The sequence below is a fragment of the Malus sylvestris genome, chromosome 11 (genome assembly GCF_916048215.2).
Source record: "Malus sylvestris chromosome 11, drMalSylv7.2, whole genome shotgun sequence".
Taxonomy (NCBI): domain Eukaryota; kingdom Viridiplantae; phylum Streptophyta; class Magnoliopsida; order Rosales; family Rosaceae; genus Malus; species Malus sylvestris.
Window position 1 is genome coordinate 6,931,471 of NC_062270.1, and position 21,660 is coordinate 6,953,130.

The 21,660-nt window shown below is 36.6% G+C and overlaps 2 protein-coding genes across 5 annotated transcripts; both read left to right on the top strand.

The window, feature by feature from the left end:
* Positions 1-3,742: 3,742 nt before the first annotated feature.
* LOC126589105 (uncharacterized) lies at positions 3,743-8,758 on the top strand. 4 transcript variants are annotated; one of them, XM_050254307.1, is made up of 4 exons: positions 3,745-4,052; positions 5,476-5,713; positions 5,804-8,089; positions 8,180-8,758. In XM_050254307.1, exons 2-4 carry the CDS (start codon positions 5,561-5,563, stop codon positions 8,474-8,476), a joined length of 2,736 nt encoding a protein of 911 aa, XP_050110264.1. In that variant the 5' UTR covers positions 3,745-4,052; positions 5,476-5,560; the 3' UTR covers positions 8,477-8,758. The 4 variants fall into 4 exon arrangements, with proteins under 4 accessions (XP_050110261.1, XP_050110264.1, XP_050110263.1 ...); XM_050254304.1 differs by having other exon boundaries at positions 3,743-4,052; positions 5,476-8,089; XM_050254306.1 differs by lacking the exon at positions 3,745-4,052 and adding an exon at positions 4,417-4,525 and having other exon boundaries at positions 5,476-8,089.
* A 5,565-nt stretch (positions 8,759-14,323) lies between these two features.
* Positions 14,324-18,303, top strand: LOC126589115 (serine/threonine-protein kinase BSK5-like). The gene is made up of 10 exons (XM_050254319.1): positions 14,324-14,824; positions 14,937-15,160; positions 15,260-15,395; positions 15,590-15,723; positions 15,803-15,908; positions 16,620-16,705; positions 16,926-17,114; positions 17,235-17,396; positions 17,563-17,676; positions 17,886-18,303. The coding sequence occupies exons 1-10, from the start codon at positions 14,743-14,745 to the stop codon at positions 18,126-18,128; spliced, it is 1,476 nt and encodes a 491-aa protein (XP_050110276.1). The 5' UTR covers positions 14,324-14,742; the 3' UTR covers positions 18,129-18,303.
* The last annotated feature ends 3,357 nt before the right edge of the window (positions 18,304-21,660 follow it).

The window sequence follows — 21,660 nt, forward strand, 5'->3', positions numbered from 1 at the left end:
TATTTGGTCCATTTGGCAATAATATTTAGCACATGGATGGATCTATATTTTGGGATGAATCATGTTACCTCGTATGGAAGGGTATCTTGTTAAATCAATTTAATATTTTATAAGGTACAATTCTTGCAATTTTTTATTTTTTATATAGCACAATTTGATCAAGATTTAACTTCAAAATAATATATTTGAACCCAATAAATATCTTCCCCACATAATTTCAAAATTTTATAGTACAAACTTCCCATTTTGGCTGGCGATTCGACGGTGGTCAGTGAGGAGGGGGTGGGGGTTACTGTCCGGTGAAAGTTTTCTGTTTTATGATTTTTTTTATTTTTAATTTGATTCAAGGGTGCGTGAATGAGAATATGTGTGAGAGGTTTAAAGGGATGCGTGAAAATCATCTCCCTGTTTCGTATGATCTAAACGTATTGTTTTGAAGACACCGTTGAAAGATCATCTTTACAAATTTTCACTCAAGTTGAAAAGTATTTAGGCATCTAGTTGTGACCACATAAATAGACAAGCAGAACTTTGTCAATAAACAATAAAATGTCCATGATAGTTATCAATGACTAATAAGTTCCTGTTTTGAGTGGACTTTGCAAGCACGATCTTTGATTGATGACTACAAAATAAGCGATTCAGATGATTAGATTAAATCTAAAACGGGCCTAATGAGTTGTTAGGTTATACAAAATATATGGAGTTGTATAGGATCCTTGCTCTAATTTCAATTTTTTTTTGGTACAACAATATATTTTTACACTAAGAGAATGGGGAGTCGGAGTTCAGCTAAGTCACACAATGGGCAACCTAATTCGGTATCGAATTTGCTATCCAATAGATTTGAACCTAAGATCTCTTACTTATAAGTGAAGAGGAATATCATCAGACCGTATAACTGAGTGACCACTCTAATTTCAGTTTGTTTAACAAAAAATATGTTAATTAATTGTTTTGACTCTTTTTTTATATGGAGTTATACCATAATATCATATTATACTTCATACTTTGTAACTGTACTTCAAATTATCTATATGGTTTGCCTTCTTTAGATTCATCAACACAACAAACTATCATCCATGCCATTATAATTCAGAAACTTCTTCAAAAAATAAAGACTGAAAGTCGTTAGACTGAATAGTAATAGCCATTAACAACTTGTAAGTGTAGAGCTCAATGTGAAAAGTTGAAATGATATCTTCAATGGTTGTATAATTCTTTCAAGTCCTCAAAATAGTAGACTGCCGTGACAAAATCATCAGTTCTTTTAAAAAAATATTAAAAAGACGGTCGTATAATTCTTATATTATAAACCCTAGTATTCATTTAATCATTGATTGTGACAACCATGACTCTACATTGTAATATAATCATGCTCTTTGTATCTGAAATTCCTTTTTTATCTGCATATTCTCCTATTAATTTAAGAGGTCACTTCCTTTTGCATATCATCACATCCTCACCTTTTACTTTAATTCTTTTTTATAATACTCCTCTCCTTGATCCCCTTTTTAGTTGAAAGTGGTCGCTTTAAACCCAGGCGCTGGTTCAAAAGCATACCCCTTTTATCTTTTGGTACATCTTTTTGGATAAAAAAAGTGAATCCCTTTGAGGGTTTATTCATTTTTTTTATTAAGAAGAATTAAAAAAACAATTAGTAAGAAATAAAAAAGGAAAATGAGTTATATTTGATTTATGAGCGGTATATAACTATGTATGAAAAATGAATTGTCAAATTTTAAACGCATTAAATTCTTAGGTTCAAGTGATAGTGGATGACACATGTCGCATAATGAATGAGAAATGCAAGTGGAAAAAGGAACGAAGATCCTCTCCGGATCCTCCAACCATGTTCGTTCATCATACATTATGCGATCAGAAATCATTATAAATTTTTTTATTTAAAATTGAATATAAACAGTACCTGACAAAAATTGATCGCACGATATACGATGAACGAATGTGATTGGAGGATCCCCATGATCCTTACAAAGAGGATCTGGAGAGGATCCACATTCCGAAAAAAGGTAGATGAAAAGAGAATGTTTTTGTTCACCAATCTCAAGTGATGATGATGTTCACAACCATATTTATCACTGCTAAATGAGTTTAAATTTCGATATTAGTATAGTGGATAGACACAAATATCAAATTTTATTCTCTTTCAATGATAATAAATGAGATGATGAGTAAAAATACACCCAGATAAAAAAATATAACTGGCATTCCTCTTCTTTGTAACTGTAACAATAATAAAAGTCATTCCTCTTCTTTGTAACTGTAACAATAATAAAAGTAATCAAAATAAAACCAAGTTTGTGCATTTTCCTTTTCATAATTACTCAAATGATGTTTATTTAGGTATAAATGACATTAATTACTAGTACAAGGGAATAAGCTATATTTGTTGAGAGCAATCCCTGCATATACCATGTTCATGGAGGGCTTTGTGTTAGAAAGTTAGAGAAAAATTTTGTACATGTGAAAGAACTATTTTAACCCGGCTATTTACAATAGTATAAGACTACTGAGTAATTTCAAAAATTAAAAATTAACTTTATAAAATTGAATTGTAAACTTAAAAAAATCAAATAGTAAAGATTGTTTAAAAATGCAACTACTTGGAAGACTCGACTAAAATCAAGCCAAAGTTACGCACTTTGATAATTATGTAAAAACATTACAATTGTCAATTTTTAAAAGGAATCAGTTTCATGGTTTGAAAAACCCCCTGATGTAATAGTTGATTTAATTTTGGAAGATAATTTGAATTCTTAATTTTGTTGGTGTGGGACGCTCTTTTTCCCTTCATTCGGGTTTTATGTGCCGGAAAGGTTTTTATCGAGGTCCATTGTTAGCACCCTTTTCATTTGTTTGTACGTTGTTCCATCTTGAATTGAATATCGTACTTGCTTTCAAAAAAAAAAAAAGGAATCATAGAAAATAGCTAAAAGACAAAAGTTCACAAAGTTAGACACTTTGATAATTAGGTAAAAACGTTACAATTGTCAAAATTTTAAAGGAATCATAGAAAATATCTAAAAGACAAAAGTTCACAAGAGAAAACGAAGTAAAGAGAAAAACCGAAATGAATATATGTTTTTGTCAAAATTGGAAAAGATGTAGCCAATAAAAACAACAATCACTAGAGGGGTCTATTCTTACTTATCACAGTCTTTATAATCTTTCCTTTTTTATTTTATTTATTTATTTAATTATCTTTAATTTATTCTATTAAACAACTGTTAATTAAAAAAAGTATCTCGAAAAAAAAAAGAAAGTGTAAATAACACTTCTCCCATAAAATATAAATAAATAAAAACCCTCTACAACCCAAGTCAGTTGGGCCCGCCGTTTTTAATCAAACTTTATAATGAAAATCTTCATGATACGAGACGAGATCAACAGGTGGAAAAGTATTAGAAACAAATAAAATAATAATGCATTTCAGAGTGGGACCCAGCAACATACTGTCTCTCTCTCTTAGGAGGTTATCCGATGCGACCGCACGATCACCCGGTCTTCCTCTCAGCCGTCCAATGAAAACGATTGCCTCCCTCTCTCCCTCCCCCTGGAATTGGATCACCTCCGAGGCAAATCCTTGGATCCTCTGATCCAATAATACGAACCGTTAGATTTTGATCTAACGGTTACAAATAAAGAATCTTTTTATGATTATAATAATTATAATCGTTGGATCAAATTCCCCTCTCCCTCCCTCTCTTAAGCTTTGACTGATTGTACCTTACGGTAATAAAATCAGCTCCAGCCAGAAACACCACCACACACTCTCACTCTAACTCCAGATTCTCTCTCTCTCTCTCTCCTCTGAGCTTCCGAGAGGCGTTGGAGTTTGGGGAAGAGAAAGACGCAAGCATTTCGGATTACGAGGCTGCTGACCTAATGATTCCTCTCCGCCTTTGATTTCTCTGCTTTTTTGCTACCTTTCTGCTCACACAGACCAATGATCCACCGACACTTACTGCTATGCCCTCGAGCCCGTCGCGGTTCCCGTTAACGGCGGTGCGTCGAACCAAAGATTCACTCCGGTGAGTACTACGCATACGATGCTACTCGTGTGAGTCAGAAATTACGAGACTTTTTTTTTTGTTTTTCGTTTGTTTACCGAGATAATGTATGTAAATTTTCTTGCTGTTTCCTTGTTTAAATGCCGGTTTGTTTTCAAGTTTCCGTTTTTCTTCTGCTCGGAAATTGTCGGTTGAAAGATATTCAATTTGCTATTTTGAGAGAAAAAGATTTCCTTTTTATTTATGCTGAGATTCCGTTTCAATTGCCAAATGGGGTTTCGATATTCACTGTTTGGCAGCTGAGAAAGTGAGAAAAATCTGACCTTTTCAGCATTGTGTCCTTCCTTTTCCCCTGTGATTTCCTTCTCATTGCCAAACGGGGCAGACGTGTGTAAAAGATTTTGAAATTTGAGAGTGCTCCTTCTGATTGTGGCATAGCTGGCGAGCTTTGTCGTTTCCGCTAGGCTTAGCGGCGACAGTGACTCCGAGAACAGGTCGTTTTTACCTTATCATGATTTTTGAGATTGGAGTTTCAAATTTCCATGGACCACCGAAGCTCTTGGTTTTGAATTTGCTTATCTGCTTTCCCTGTTTGTCAATATGCATCTCCCAATTGTCTTGTTGCATTGAGATTTCAGTTTCGTGGCATGAAAGGCTCTGTTTAATAATATGAATTTAATTGATACACTGTCGATTCGCCTTGTTCTTAAGGCAATTGAGTTGTGTGGATGATAATTTTTCGGAATTTATTTTTCGAAAAGTTACGATATGAAGGCATTATTATGTATATTGCTGATAGGAAAGTGAGATTTTTGAGTTGCCCAATTGTTGATAGCTTTTATTGAGCAGAGGGGACGAATACATTCGTGCCATTTTTGTCCTTGAGACTGTAAGATTTGAGAGCTTATTATGTTTGACTGCTTGCATGATCTTTTAGCTACTTTGTCGGAATTAAAGTGTGGGATCAAGATTTAGATACCTGTTGTGTTGTAGGTTTTCTGTTTTTTTGTTATGGAGTTTTCTGGAAAATAGGATCTCTTTTGTGATAGATTCCGGAGTTTTGGTTGTGTGTAGACTTGTAGTAAATACTGCAATTAGAATGTTGTTTATCTCCAAATGACAGTACTGTAGTCTAAAATGTCGAGGAAAAGTTACCGGGGAGAGCCTCCACCTTATTCAGGTAGCTTTACTAGGGAGACTTAAACTTAGTTTATTTCTTGTTTAAAAATGCTGTGACTTTGTTGCTTTGCTTCTTGATTTGTGGGAAGGGTAAAGTTTCAGATGTCGATGAACGAATATAGTTAGTGAGAAGGAACGGTACTTAGCATGTCTATACATGTAGTATTCATGGTGTCATTACCTTCCTTTTAATTTGAGTAACCTTGTTTTAGTATTTAAATTTTAGGGCTTCTGTATTCAACTTTCTCTTTGTTTTTATTCTCAGATTGGCCAGCATTCTTATGAATCAGTGCAACCGTGCAGCTGAATAAGAAACATATGGAGCTTCCGTTTAGCAAGAGTATTCACGTATGATAAACCACGACATAGCAGATACTACCATGGATGGCTGCAGAGAATCCAGAAGGAATTCCAACGATCAACAATCTTCTGGAACGTCTGGAAGCATATCATGTCCAACAACTGCAAGCATAAACCAAGAAGAGCAGTCCAAATCAAGAAAGGTTAGTTTGTCCTATGCTGATCTTCATTATGAGATTACAAAAGATGTAAACGGTATTCCACCTAATTCTACTGGGAACCGCCAAAAACAGGGGATTGATAGAAAGAAGAGTGAAGAAGAGGAACTTGTTAAGTACATGTCCAAGTTGCCAAGTTACCTTGAGAGAGGCAAAAACCTTCAGGAGAAAGTTTTAAATGTAGGTGTCCTAGACTGGGGGCGCCTAGAAAAATGGCAGCATAGACATAAACAGATGCCATACAGAAGTAGCAGGAATTCACCATCAAGTAGTAATACAACCTCATGTTTTTCGACGGATGAATCATCAACCCATTCTAGCCGAGGCCATAGTTGTTCTCCTGCTCAACCGAGGGTGCATCGTCCTTCACTGGAATCTCATTTCATCAAATCTCCAATAGAAGTCCATTCTGAAGTTGTCAACAGTTTTAGAGAGACGGTTGAAACGTTTAAAGATCTAAAAGCTGGCGGGAGTAGCACCTTGAATGGGCTGGAAAATTTTATTGGAACAGATAAGTCTTTATGCAAAAACCGCCCAGACATCAAGGTGGAACAGTACATAAGAAAAGATTCTGACCCAAAGAGTGAACCAAAAAAAGGAGTTTTGCGGAGTGGCCCTCATGAAACTGCAGCTCATGGTGAATTAATGAAGAAATCAGAGAACTTAGATAAATCTTATTCAGAAAGTTCTGAACGAGATATCCCTGAAGGATGCCAGAAAGTTGTTCTGCTTTTGCCAAGAGATTTTCCTGCAAACAAAGATTCTGGTGTTTCCAACCTATCTGATTCAATAAAACTGCTTCATCAAAGAGAAGCAAAAGCAACCCAAGGAAGATTTTCAGATAGACCTAAGGAGGCCTGTCATGCAGAGCTCAGAACTGTTTTGTCAAACTCGTGCCCTTTTTCTTCTGAAGCTGAAAGTCAACACTCTCAGGTAAAACAGCTTGGCTCTACAGATGCTACGAGTATCAGATTGCAATCTAGTGTACCTAGTTCAGCAACACAATCATTTAAAACAGGAACAAGCTCATCGAGAGGCATAAAAGTAGAAGAGAAAAAAACAGCTGTTGCATCCACATCTTCAACTATAAGTGAGCCTTATAAAGGATTGGAACTGAAACCAAGCAAAGCAATTGCTGAAAAAGTAAGGAGCACTTCACCGTTTCGCCGGTTTAGCATTGGTGTGGGCAAGACGGGCAAGAGTTCCAGTTCCAAGGACTGTTCAGATGTACAACAGCTGAGCTCAACATCTTTTTCGGCCAACCCTGGTTCCGAGAACACTGTGACTTCCACTTTCACGGATACTGCAGATGGTGATAAGTCCAATGCCACTGGCAGAGCCAAGTCGAGCCCTCTGAGAAGGTTACTGGATCCGCTGCTGAAGCCAAAGGTGGCTAACTGCCATCACGTAGTGGAGTCATCAGAGAAAGGTTCCATATCAAAAAATAAGGTGCGCAAATCATCTGAGGGTCGTGTGGATTCTTTGTCTGAGCAGCCAGGGAAGGTAAAACTAGGTATGACTGGTTGTAGGACAATTAATGTCAATGAGTCAGCTATGGTCAAGAAGAGTGGATCCGCTGCAGTTCAAGCTCTTCTACGAGTTGCAGTTAAGAATGGCCAGCCCCTGTTCACATTTGCGGTTGAGAATGACATTAACATACTTGCAGCCACAATGAAGAAGTTAAATGCCTCCAAAAATGATGACTGCAGCTGCGTCTACACATTCTTCAGCTTCCGGGACGTCAAGAAAAAGATAGGAACTTGGATGCATCAAGGCAGCAAAAGCAAGAGTCATGACTATGTCCATAATGTTGTTGCTCAAATGAAGGTTGCTGATTCTCAGTTTCCCAATTTGGTCAGATTGGATGGCTTTAGCGTAAGAGAGTTTGTTTTATTCTCTGTAAACCTGAGACAGGGAGATTGTCAAACCTCAGACTTCCAGCCAAATGATGAGCTTGCCGCTGCTGTTGTCAAAATCCCGAAAAAGATCAATCAGCAGTCTACTGCAGTTTGGCATGACAGGGATAACTGTACTATCTTTCCTGCGGTTGGTTCAGATGAGTGTTTGTCAAGGGTAAGACGCCATTCTTATTCTGGGGAAGCTGTAGATGGTAAGCCTTTTGTTGGTACTCAAGGCCTTAGTAGCACAACAGTGATACTTCCTAGTGGTACCCATAGTCTACCAAGCAACGGAGGACCATCATCACTGATTGAACGTTGGAGTTCAGGGGGATCATGTGACTGTGGAGGTTGGGATTTGGGTTGCAAACTTAGGATATTTGACAATCAGAATCAAGTCAGCGAGAAATTGACTTCACATAAAGTTCGCCACATCCCAGATCGGTTTGAGCTTTTTTCTGAGGTATGGTGTTTTCCATTAGCCATGGTGACGATCTTTTTTCCTCTATAAACTCCAGCTAATTGTGCCCTTTGCTTTATTTCATATCCACAGGGAGGAATCCAAGAAAACCAGCCTGCTTTTAGTTTGGCCCCATTCAAAGATGGGATCTATTCAGTTGAGTTCAATCCTTCACTCTCAGTCTTGCAAGCATTCTCTATTTGTATAGCAGTATTAGATAGTCGGAATCTATGTGAGTTCTCCGGGTTAAGGAACTCGCTACAAGAAAAACCTTTTGGGGAAACGATGTTAATGCAAAATGATGGATTAAGTGCTCCAAATCAAATGGAAGGGGAAGTTCCTGCAAGATATGCCTCATATCCCCCGCTGTCTCCAGTTGGGAGGGTCTAGTTTTACAGTGATTTCCTCTTGACGTTACAGTATATCTTCATTTGCCCGGGTTAACATTGTACAAAATCTGCAGTTGGCGCCTTAACTTGTATTGCTTTTTGATTCATGATCCCCGGGAAGACAACAGGAGTCAGTTTCGCAGATCAGTAAATGTCAGAAGCAAAATATGAAGCAATTCATATGTATTGTGAGTGAAAGTGTTTAATCTATGTAAATGTGCATATAGTAACTGAATAGTATGTTGCTTTTCACTTGAATTTCAATAAACTCTCTCTCTCTCTCTCTCTCTCTCTCTCTCTCTCTCTCACGCGTGAGCCCCCGTGGGCTCACGGAACATTGCACACGTGGTTGCACACACAAGAGACGCCAGGACGGACACAATCTAATCTAGGGGGCCTGCATGAATCTTGGGTGTGAAGCAACAACACAAGCATGACATACATTGCTGAATTTAATGATTAAGTATCTGTTTGATAGATTAAGGCAACTTAACAGGTGAATGTACATTGTTGTATAGTAAAACGACTCGTGAAGTAGGCAATAGTGATGGAAGTCGGAACAAAGATGTCCAAAAGGCTGAAATAGTGACAGTGTGCTAGCTTTTGTTAGGAGTGCCCGCATGGGGGTGTATTGGAATGGTTGGGATGCGTTGAGAAATCGTATGAAACTGGTTTTCTTTGCAGCACCGGTGAGGAAAACTGGTTTGCTTCTTTTTGAAAGCAGTACAAACTTAGGAAGAAAGCCAAAAGCGAAAGTGAAGAAAGCCAAAAGCAAAAATGACACGTTACCCCAGACCACTTGGGGGCAAACCAAGGACCTGAACACTAGACAAACAACTCTTAGGTCAAATTTTGTTCTCGATTCCATTTTTCAGTTATATCATTATGGTGTCTCAATTTCATTTTGAAGTTGTTCATATCTTTGGTATACTTAGAACAAAGTAGAATTTTTAGTAAACAATAATTGTTAAATCATTTAGAATACCCAAAGCTTGTTGGCAGTCCCACATCGGTGGGGGAAGTCAACATTTGGGGAGCGAGAAACTCTAGCATTTAGCTAGGTGGGTATTGCGTGAGAGAGTTGAACCCCGATCATTTGGGAGCAAACCAAGGACCTAACCGCTAGACGAACAACTCTTAGGTCAAATTTTGTTCTCGGTTCCATTTTTAAGTTATATCATTATGATGTATCGATTCCATTTTTAAGTTATTCATATCCTTGGTATATTTAGAACAAAGCAGAATTTTCAGTAAGCAGTAATTGTCAAATTTTTTAGAATACCCAAAGCTGTGTGTCTGCCAACTCAGTTCTTATCCTCCGCAGATTTGCCTGATCGATCTACACCTCAACCACTACTACCGATGAGCACCAGAGAGAAGGATAGCAAGAACAGAGAACTTGACAAATTCCTTAACGGAAATTCTGCCAACATTACCACTTGAGTCCGGAAAATGAGTAAAGATTTATTGTCGCCCCGTTCTGTTTGACCTTTCCCTTGTAAATTGAAACACAGGACAGATAGATCAAAAAGTTTCGAGATAGGAACATAGTTAGCAGTATATGGTACATGGATGAGCAGCACATGCTGAAGATGGCTTTGCTGCTGTTAAGAATTCTAACTTGTTTCAACAGATGCATTCTCCGTTGTTTAGCGAGGCGGATAAACCTGATCCGTATTATTTTTGGAAATGAAAATGAATATGAAAGCGGAACCTTGTTGCCTTGGAGTCGCCTGTTATTATTCTCATCATCTTCATCATAGATATGGATTGTAGAATCGAGTAAAGCGGTGACGGATTATGGATGATATCCAAGTCATTGTGTTGGAGCACCAGGTTGTCATGCTTAAAGATTGCTTGAAATTTGGTCCACAAAACACTGAAACAGGTTGTGTGGGTGAAGAATGGGAGGGATGAGAGAGACCATTGGACCTAGGGCAACATGGCTTAGTGTTATCTAAGGTCAAATTAACTAGAGGAGGAGGGGACATACTAAAATCTCCTTGGGAAATTAGGGCTGGCATCACCCAATTATGCAATTTAATAATGCTTCTTGTTTGATGCCCATTCAGGAACGCCACCACTTGACTTCCTTTTAAAGTGCTTTCATTTTGTCGAAGGACAAATCGTGATTTTAGTCGTTTTAGTTTAGGGTCGGTTTTTATATTACGTAGCGCTCAGTGTTATAGTTGTTTTAGTCGTTAAATTTGATTTTACTAACTATTATATTTTTTATTTCTGATCTCATTCATTCGTTTTTTTTTGTTTCACTCAATGCTAGTTTCGTTGAAAAGTGTCGAAATTGAGTTGTTGTCCTTGAACTACAACTAATAAACTACGTGGTATAATCACTACAATTGAGATCACTTGGATTGTTAAGAGTCTCACCTCTACCACTTTCTCTATGTGTGCACAAACTCAATGCAAGAGTCTCACTCATTTTTCAGGGATCAGAAAGTTCACCTGATCCAACTATACGAGATAAAAATTTCCACTAATTTTTGAACAAAATTTGGAAATAAACAGTACAAGAAAATTAAAATTCATAAAAATTCGAACTTCTTTATTTTGGTGTGGAGATTGATTTATTTTTCAGAATTCAAAATTTCCAAATTTGTGAATGTCCTAGTCCAACCACCTGTTTTTCTATGAGTGGATTCTCATATCATCTTGTGTTCATGATGTCTGCTAACACCTTTAACAGATTTGGACAAAAGATCCAAGAAAAAAGACCAATCATTTGTGCTGGTGTACATGGGTGACGTGGAGAAACTTTTACATGTTTCCAGCACAGCTCCAATAGAATTTGGCCACGCGGTAGCTAGCATAAGTCTTGTGTATTTTTATTGAAGTCGACACAGTGCGACGAATAATGCAAAATAAACTGACGTTGATGCCGGATTTTATAACCAAAATTGATTGTTTGTCATTGATTTGTAAGTCGCTAAACTTGTTTTTCCATTCAGATTCCTCAGTAATCAACAAATAACAAAAAAAATGATTAAGTTTGAGAGTTGTTATTGACATTTTAAAAACGTTATTTGTATATTAGTTGTGGTTCACTCATTCATTGAATTGTTAGAAAAGAAATGGACGATGTGAATTTCAGGCTCGTGTTCCACACAACACGTTATGAATTTGATTTCCAATGCTGATGAATCACCCGATTGTGGCTAGGAGGAGACTGAAATGTCTCTATAAGTTTTTCCGACCCCTAAAAAGATGAGTTGCCGTAACTTCTCTGCCAACTAGTCCTCTTTTTAAAAAACAAAAGAAAAAAAGAAATAGATGATGACTTCTCAGAAGTGTGAATAACAACCCACTTAATTTCTTGCTTTGGATTAAACGGTCTTAATGTGTTGAGATTGAGTTTTTTAGGTACATAATCCTTAGGATCTTATCTTAGTTAATGATATGCACCAACCAAATTAGAAAAAATATATAAATAGTGAAGTAGATGAGTGAATTGGTATGGTCCTTGGTCAGGGCACCCTTTGTCGAATATGTTATTATGTATGTGGTCCATAAGCTAACATGGTCTTGCATCCCAATATAGGATTTAATATAATTAAGTACATTTCATAAGACGATAAAAGAGCTTACGTTTCTCCTCATGCTTCCCAAATATTGAGCTCATTGAGAAATTTTATAGCATGTCAATTATATTTATCATCACGTAGCATTACTAGTTTATTTGTTATTGTTTATTTGTTATGATAATAATTGTTGATGATATAATTGATATTTCATAACTTAAGTCATAGTATATAAGTTTGATTCTCGTTAAATGTAAGTTTGATTCTCGTTAAAGGCCAATTTGAACCATATTATTGTTAACTTATTATGAGGCTAAGCTTACCAATTTTCCTTTAATGTAGATACTATCGTTTGTTCCAAAAAAAAAAAAGATACATACTATGAATAAATAAATATACATATACAAACTCAACATCAATTAAATGGTACACTGTAAATCATCAAGGGGTGACCGGTAGTTGGGGACGAATTCTAGGTCCGTATTCCATACGACACATTTTGAGTTCGATTTTTTACGCTAGGGAATCATATGATCATGGCTAAGGAGAGGCGAAATGCATTTGTAAATCTTCTCGCCCCCTTGGAAGTGTGGATTGCAGTTGTTCCCTTTTTTCTTTTTTTTTTTAAAAAAAAGGTACATTATATGATGGTTTTGCAGATAAAGTATTTCTGCATTTATGCTGTAATTTGGAGCACAACAATTATATTGTTATGTAATATTACTAATTCAGATATTATAATATTGACAAATAATTCATAATTAAAGCATAATATTATAAAGTTAAAATATCATCAAATATAGACTCAAATTACTACCACATAATGGAACGATCCCCACACTGAAATCTTTAGTGTATTGATAATTAAGGCTGCAAAAATCTATTTTATATAATAATAACATCAATTATACAACCTTTATTTGTGCACAAGAGGAGGTGGAAAAGTTGGTCAAGAGGATCCTGAAATCAAGTTGAGTGGTTTCTTCATCATTTGAGGCATGTCTGGCTATCACACTGCATCATGCTTTTAGTTTCATAATTTATGAGCACCAAGTTGTGGCTAATTGTGTTGTTTATTTGCATTGCTGAACTGTCCAATTTCACTTCTTTGATTATCCTTGGGAAAGCAATGTGAAATTTTATAAGTAATGGAAATACGATTACGTAATGTTATCCGTTCATATGTTGTAATATAGATGAACGATATGATTGCTATATCACAAATCTAGAAAAGTAGATTCCTTGATAATATTCTCTTAATAACTACTTAAATTGTAGACCCGCAAACGTCAATTCACGCCACACATTTATTTTGGTTTACAATTCCACTAATGTCATTTATCATTTGTTGAATCTTTGACCTCATTTCAAGTTACTTATTTCTAACAAGTGAGAGATACTTGAATTTCATAAATGGATCGTAGATAAAAGCGAGAACTAAATCAAAACCAAACATAGCAAAAATAGTTTGACTTACAATTTTTTAGCTAAAATGGTCATCGAGATTATCACAACTCCTTATTTGATCCAAAATGAAGAGTGATGCCAATCTCAGAGATCATTTTGGATAAAAAGCCGATACTTACTACTCAGTTTAATTGTTTTAAAGATTTAGATTCCTCATTTGTACATATTATGAAAAAACATTAAGACAAAAAACACAGATCTATATATAAAGTCAGCAGGGCTTTCGAACAGTGGTTTTTTGGGGTCACATGCTTCACCAAAAAAATTGGACAAAAATGCCCCTCAAATAAAAAACTTCCAAAACAGCTCAAAATATGTATCAAATGTGGCAAAAGTTTTTTTTTTGTCATATAAACGTGTTTTTAATATTGAACTTTTAGTGTTTTTTATTTTTATTTTTATAATTAGTACCTTACAATGGGCTAGTAATAATGTGATTCAATCAATTTATTAAATATTATTTTCTTTATTAGTAATGTAAATTCAATAGAATGTAGATCGAAATTGAAAGACCGATTTTATTATATTGATTCAATTTCTTTAATTAGTTTATGATCGGTTTCTTCTAACATGATCTAATATTATTCATTTAAAACGTGTAAATCACGCGTAGCACGTTGCCCATGCATAAAAACTAGTATAAATTAAGTCGGTTGATGCCTTTGCACTAAATTCGAATTCCAGTTTTGTTCTTTTGTTTATTAGACCAATCTAGAATATCATTTTATTGAAACGAAAAGCAAAAGGAAAAAAAAATCAAAGCAAAAGAGGAAAAAAGTAACGAAAACGATGATTAAACAGATAAAAGGCAAAAGGGCAAAAGGGCAAAAGATTAAAAACGAAAAGAAAAAACGATGAGCCAGAAAGAGATGCAGAAAACGAGGGAAAGCAAGACGGAGTGGTGAGAGAAAGAAACACAGAAAAACGAAGAAAACATTGGATCCAAAAAGTTACTTTTGGGGTTAAATAATTTTCTCTCACTTTCTCTCCTTCCAAACACCCCAGAAATTAAAAATAAAAAGATAGAAAAATGAAAAATGCAGCCTCACTTGAATCCATTTTTCTTCTTCTCCATTCTCCCATTATTTTCCTTACCCCATTCATCATTCACTCCATCTCTCTCTCTCTCTCTCCAAAAACCCTTGTCAAACCCTTTCTCTAAGTCCCCAGGAAAGTGACAGAGGTCTAACTTTCTAGAGAGAGAAACTCACACACAGAGGTATTTCCAGCTGTTTTCTCTCTCTAGGATTGGATTCATCGGCCAATGGGAGCTCGTTGCTCCAAGTTTTCCCTCTGCTTCTGGCCGTCCAATATCAAATCCAATCTCGACGACCCTTCAGACCCAGGTGAGCTTTTCTTGTTTTCACTCTTTTCATGTTTTCAAGTTTTCAAGTTTTTTTATTTTCCGTCACTTTCCCGAGAAAATTTCATATTTTTCTTTTTTTCTGTGAGCTGCAGAGAATGGGAACAAAAATAATGAGAAGGACATGCTGCCTGTGTTCAGCGAGTTCAGCCTGGACCAACTGAAAGCTGCCACGTCAGCATTCTCGTCGGAGAACGTCGTCTCCGAGCACGGGGAGAAAGCTCCCAATGTGGTATACAAAGGGAAGCTCGAAGACGGCCGGTGGATCGCCGTTAAGCGCTTCAACCGATCAGCTTGGCCTGATTCGCGCCAATTTCTGGTAATTTTGCAAGTTGACTAAATTTTGCATTTTTTCTTTTTGGTTTCTGTTTTTGGGATTCTATGTTTGAAAGTATGGGGCGGGTTTGGTTGGTTGCAGGAGGAAGCTAGAGCTGTGGGGCAGCTGAGGAACGAGCGGTTGGCGAATTTGATCGGGTGTTGCTGTGAGGGCGATGAGAGATTGCTTGTGGCTGAGTTTATGCCTAATGAAACTCTCTCTAAGCATCTCTTTCATTGTAAATTACCCTCTAATATAAAAATCCTTTTCGGTTTTAATCTTGATTTGGTTTTGCTAAATTTGGATTGTTTTCGAGATTTTGTCAACTTTTAGTGCATTTGTTGAAGTAGTCAAATTCAACTATGGCTTACTTGAGCTGAAATAAAGAAGAGTTCAGAAATTGATTAGATTGGTTGAATTAAAATGTTGTAGGGGAGGCTCAGCCGATGAAATGGGCGATGAGGTTGCGAGTTGCTTTGTATCTTGCGCAAGCTTTAGAGTATTGCAGCAGTGAAGGGCAGGCATTGTACCATGATCTGAATGCTTATAGAGTCCTCTTTGATCAGGTAGCAGCTTTTGATCCTTTTGAAATTGTTGTAATCTTTTGTTGGTAGTTCGTTACATTGGTGAGTACTTGACGTGCAGGATGCGAATCCCAGGCTCTCCTGCTTTGGCCTGATGAAGAATAGCAAAGACGGCAAGAGCTACAGTACAAACCTGGCTTTCACCCCTCCAGAGTACTTGAGGACAGGTAATTAATACGTTCATTTCTTCAGCTGATGGGATACAATATTTATCAGACTTACACTACATTTAATAGGAGGAAGGATGATGAGGGTAAAGTGAGAGGAAAAAATGATCTTTATCTTCCCATGTGATTTACCCCATGGTCCCCATTTATCTTCCTGTTTTTGCCTCCTCCCCATGAACATAGTTTTGTCTCATCTTCCAATGTAAATTCTGAAGGTCATATTTTTTCCCAGAGTGAAAATTTGTGTCTCTCTCTTCAAAGATTCTCCTTTATGCAAAACAACTGGAGGGGAAAAACTAGTGAGGATGCTACACAAACCTCAACTAATGAGTGACTGGAATTCCTTTTAATGCATTTTATCTTAGTGAGTTAAAAAGTCGCCACCAATACTGATTATTCAACTAGGGCTGCCGGAGTAGTGGCCTTGGGGGCTGGATATGTGTAACTGTTATTCATGATCTCTTTTGCATATTTCTTTATCCCCTCAAAGAAATAAGTTTTGAACACGTCAAGTCTTTAGTTGTGCTATTGTATTGATTGCTAATTTTCAACTTACTAGCATTAAATACATAAATACATTAAGAGGGATCTGGTAGCATTTGCACGAGCAGAAAGGGCTTAATGCTTCTATATTTTTATGCATGAGTTTGAACACATTTATTGAGGCGATAAACGTCTTTAGTGAAGCTTATTCTTATCTCTGTTTGGCAGGAAGAGTGATACCAGAAAGTTTAGTTTACAGCTTTGGGACCCTTTTGCTCGATCTGCTCAGTGGAAAACATATCCCCCCTAGCCATGTAACTTTTCTTTTCTTTTCTTTGGTATAATTCTGGTGGATGGTTGCTCATTTTTCTCAACATCCTGAAAGTTAAATCTATCTGGTAGTGTTGCAGAATTTCCTGATTATATAATTGGCGTATAATTTTTATGAAATAGATGGTAATTACAATTCCATTGAAACAAGATTGTCATGTTAAGAAGCTTCTGGCTAACAATCACTGATTTTCTTTTTGGAAGGCACTTGACCTGATACGGGGCAAAAACTTTTTGATGCTGATGGACTCATGCTTGGAAGGTCATTTCTCAAATGATGATGGAACTGAGCTGGTGAGGTTAGCTTCACGATGCTTGCAGTATGAACCTCGTGAGAGGCCAAATGCCAAGTCTCTTGTGACTGCCCTCATTCCTCTTCAAAAAGAAACTGAGGTGCACTGATGCAAAAATGATTTGATTTCTTCTCTCTGTTTTGCAAACCTATTTTGCAGTAACCCTACAAATAGAATACTATGACAGTATTATGTCATCTCATGTAGTGGTTTGTAGCAGGTTCCATCGTATGTTTTGATGGGTATTCCACATGGAAATGCGCTTCTAAATCAGACATTGTTGTCACCTCTTGGTGAAGCTTGCTCGAGACTGGATCTTACTGCAATACATGAAATATTGGAGAAGCTTGGATACAAGGATGATGAGGGGGTTGCAAATGAAGTCAGTGATCCTTAATTCTATCTTTTCTGTGTTCTCTTTTCTGACATCTACCAGCCATTATTATTTTCATTTCGGTCATCAATATTATGCCTCAGTTATGTGTATGAGCTACTTTTTATGTTGGTTTTTGTGTAATGCACTGCGCTTACTTTGAAGTTACCTGCAGCTTTCTTTCCAAATGTGGACAAATCAAATACAAGAGACGTTGAATTCTAAGAAGCATGCAGATGCTGCATTTCGAGCAAAAGATTTTGCTAGTGCTGTAGATTCTTACACAGAAGTAAGGCACAAACTTTACAAAATCTGCTGGTCATAAATTCTATCATCAGAATCCATATACATATTGATCAATACTTGTGACATTGGAAACACGTTCATTTAGATGAAAGTTTAGCGATATATGACTTTCCGTAAACTTACGTGATTACAAGGATTGGATATGCTTCTCACCTTACTCCTAAGTGGATCTTCGTTACTTTCTTATTGCAGTTCATTGATGGTGGAACAATGATATCCCCAACGGTGTTTGCTCGACGTTGCTTATGTTACTTGATGAATGACATGGCACAAGAAGCTCTTGGAGATGCAATGCAAGCCCTAGTAATAAACCCCGAATGGCCAACGGGCTTCTATCTTCAAGCGGCTGCACTAAAGAGCCTAGGGATGGACAATGATGCGCAGGAAACGCTACAAGACGGATCATCCTTGGAAGCCAAAAGAAATAAAAACTGAAACTGTATAGGTGTTTTCTCCCTCTTCTTTCATTTAAATTTGTATCTAGTTTTCTTTCCCACTTTGGCATTTGGTCTTGGTGTTTCTTTTTCTTGTATTTTGATACATAGGAATCAAGTTTCTTGTTTGTTTCCTTATGTAAGATGTCTTTTGGATCAATATGTTTACCTCTTTACGATCCGAGAAAAATTCATTTTTTTGACAAAAAAAAAACCAAAATAGTCATCGTTTCACGCCCTTGGGCTCGTGGCTCGAAGGCTAGGAACAAGCATGCTTGGCCCAACATGCTAAATCTTATTTTACTTAACACACATCCCATACCCGTAGTTACAGCGTACAAATAGTTGATCTTGATCCCCCATCTTTCTGAAAGAGTACTATCATACAGCCATCTCAGATGACAAGTCAGCGCAAACTCCATGTCAGCAGTTGCCCGACTCATTTAGCTAGTGTTTTGACTATTATAGTTGTTAAAGGTGTGATTAGTTAGAAGATAAGAATTATCACACTTGGCATATATTCTGTGTAGTTTCATGGATGCTTTGTTTCTAGTTTTGTCCATTCTTCTTTGACATTTCACCACTCTTCTGCGAGGAAAACTTGGGCGGGGTTTCGCTTGTCATTGTATCTTGCCCAGTAGCACTACAGTCAACCGTTAAATCAAAACTCGTCACATGGCAAAGTCTTAAGTATAATCTTTTATTATTTTTTATATTCTTAACTCTCAAAGTTGTTTTTCCTACTAATTAATATACACCATGAAATTAATATACACCATGAAATTAATCTGATGGTTCATTTTTTTTTCCTCCCCCCTCTCTCTCCTTTTTCTTCCCAAATTTTCTCTACCGTCTTCCTCCCCACTCCGTCTTTCCTTTCTCTTCCCAAATTTTCTCTACCGTCTTCCTCCCCACTCCGTCTTTCCTTTCCCCACTGTCTTTCCTTAGTTCTGCAGCACCAAATGATTAATTGCTATTGTTTGTTTATTTTTTGGCAAATTACTCGCTGTCCTCGGCTATTTTCCACTAATGTTTCCGTTGCGAATTTAGTGGGGTTGTCAAATCTAAATTATTTCTGTTAAATTACAATATTAAAAAAGGGACAAGCGCAGAGATATCATCGGTTGTATCCAAGAATATCTCTTACAAGTGACCATACGTGTGTGTATATAAGATGGAGGGGTCCATGGACTACAATGCACTACAGATAGCTCCTCGTTTTCTTTTCGGAGTCGAAAAATGAGAGATTTCACAGAAATTTGGCAAGGCTTTTGCATATTACGCGTTCTCGTGGAAGCAGGAATTCGAAAGGGAAAATAAGTACATTAAAAAGTGACATATTAAGCTTCTAGTAGCATTTTTAATTTTCTTAGAAGATGTCACAAATCCCTATCTTCGTTTTGTTTTGTTTTGATATGGTATTTGCCACTAATTTTATTTATTTATGATTTCATGTTTGAAAATATGACAACCAATAAAAGTCAAGATAAAATTTTGGCAGTTTTAGGATCTAACTCTTTTCACTTGTGTTATTATAGGGGTGTGCTAACCGCACATCTTTTTTTACTTCTTATACACTTCTTGTAATTTTTGTCTTTTGATTTTCTTTAATTCATCTTATTTGACAGCCAAAAATTAAAAAAATGTATGAAAAGAAAAAAAATAAGTACTTGTATACATGGTCTAAAATATCCATAATATCTCAATATTTCCATCGAAATTTCTGTGTTTTTGGACTACCGATATTTCCGATATCATCGATATTTTAGACCTTGCTAAGTCACTCATGTATCTTACCATGTAATGTATAAAGTGTAAAATATTGTACTAATTCATTATATATAAATGATTATGGTGTGTTTAAACTTCTTTCATTAATTACTACATATTTTCTACACTCACAATGTTTGCCAGCTCGCTATATAATCAACTTAAATCAGTTATATCTATCATGCAATGCATTTCCTTCCAATTTTTTGTGATAAACTAATAAATAATTGACTAAATAAACATCCTGCAAAGTTTCAATAAAAATTTCTAAGTTTTTCTTACAATTTCCGTGGTTTTTATTCAATTTTTATCGATATCGATAATGACACACCCCGTCCCGAAGGAGGGCATGCTGGCCGTCACGTGAGAGTGACGTAACCATTTACACAGTTCAGAAGCTTTAAAAATACAATTACTAAGATGAAACACCCGAGGGTGAGTCCTACTTTTTTGAATTCTATCAGAATACCGTTGGATTCCTCGTGGCCACCAAAGCTCTGCTATCTAGAACCTGGAGGGGCACAAAACAAAATTGAGTGGGTCAGTAAAACAAAGTTTTTCGAAAACTTTTCATTTAAAACATTTCTAACCCATCGCTGTAAAACCTATATACTTTCCCAAAAAATAGCATAATAGCATATTACTTTTCATAAATCTCAAATCATCATTTTTTCTCAAAAACCAGAAAGTATGCCATGTTATAATTTCAAAAACAGAATGAATGATGCATCAATGTATCAGGTGAAATGATGAATTAACCGGAGACCCTGCAGTTGGTCCTGTACGGTTAATTCTATAGCTCAACATCCAATCTAACCGGAGTCACCTTGGTGACTTGTACGACACTACACTGCATATAAGTCGGAATTACCTGAAGTAGTCTGTACGACATGAATGGTGTAATAATACGCTCTAGTGCTTCTCTCATCAATAATCTGTGCACATATCTAAGGTCACCTATCAGTCGGAACCCTCTCATGGTCTATACGACATGCACCTACTTGGATCCAAGGTGAGCGTGCGGTGCGAGGTGAATAATATTAGTACTAACACCATGATTGCAGGTTATGAGCTATCAACATAATATACATCATCAATGATTCACATGAATAACATAAAACTCACCTGATACTTACCTGTACGTCCACAACACCAATTCATATATATATATATATGCATCAATTATCAATTCATATAACTCATATCATTCATATCATTCATATTATGCATGCATGGCATTTTAGAAACATACTTTCATTAAAAACTCAATTTATGGGAATTTCAATAGCATATAGGTATAAACAGAAAATACTGCCCACTCACTGATAAGTCGAAGGGTCGTAACCCCCGTGATGTCCCTGGATGCGCTCGTCCTCGGGATAGGTATCACCTATATGCGAAATAATTATAAAAACGTTATTTTAAAGCATATAACCAACAATTTGTAATAACTTCTCATACGGTGCTCAATTTGGATACATGAATATACCACAATGACCTACTCGACGTCACGGACGTCGACAAATTTTTAGAATTAATTTTGGGCTTGCCACGCACCCCCATGCGCCGTGGGTGGCACGGACCTACGCGCCCCCACGCGCGTCTTCTTCTTCCTCGCGTCGCCGGCACAGTGTCGCCGGCGCCGGAAACCTGCAACTCGTCCATTCTCACTCAATTCTTCACCATTTTTCACGAAATTTTCACCTACGAGCTCTAAATTAGTAGGGGAAGGAGTCTATACCTTTAAAAACTTCCAAAACCTT

Bases quoted from the DNA above. Each gene is read 5' to 3' on its own strand.
- LOC126589105 (XM_050254304.1), top strand. From the start codon at position 5,561: ATGATAAACCACGACATAGCAGATACTACCATGGATGGCTGCAGAGAA. The intron at 8,090-8,179 runs GTATGGTGTTTT...TCATATCCACAG, and splicing joins GGTTTGAGCTTTTTTCTGAG to GGAGGAATCCAAGAAAACCA.
- LOC126589115 (XM_050254319.1), top strand. From the start codon at position 14,743: ATGGGAGCTCGTTGCTCCAAGTTTTCCCTCTGCTTCTGGCCGTCCAAT. The intron at 15,909-16,619 runs GTAATTAATACG...TCTGTTTGGCAG, and splicing joins TCCAGAGTACTTGAGGACAG to GAAGAGTGATACCAGAAAGT. The intron at 17,397-17,562 runs GTCAGTGATCCT...AGTTACCTGCAG, and splicing joins ATGAGGGGGTTGCAAATGAA to CTTTCTTTCCAAATGTGGAC.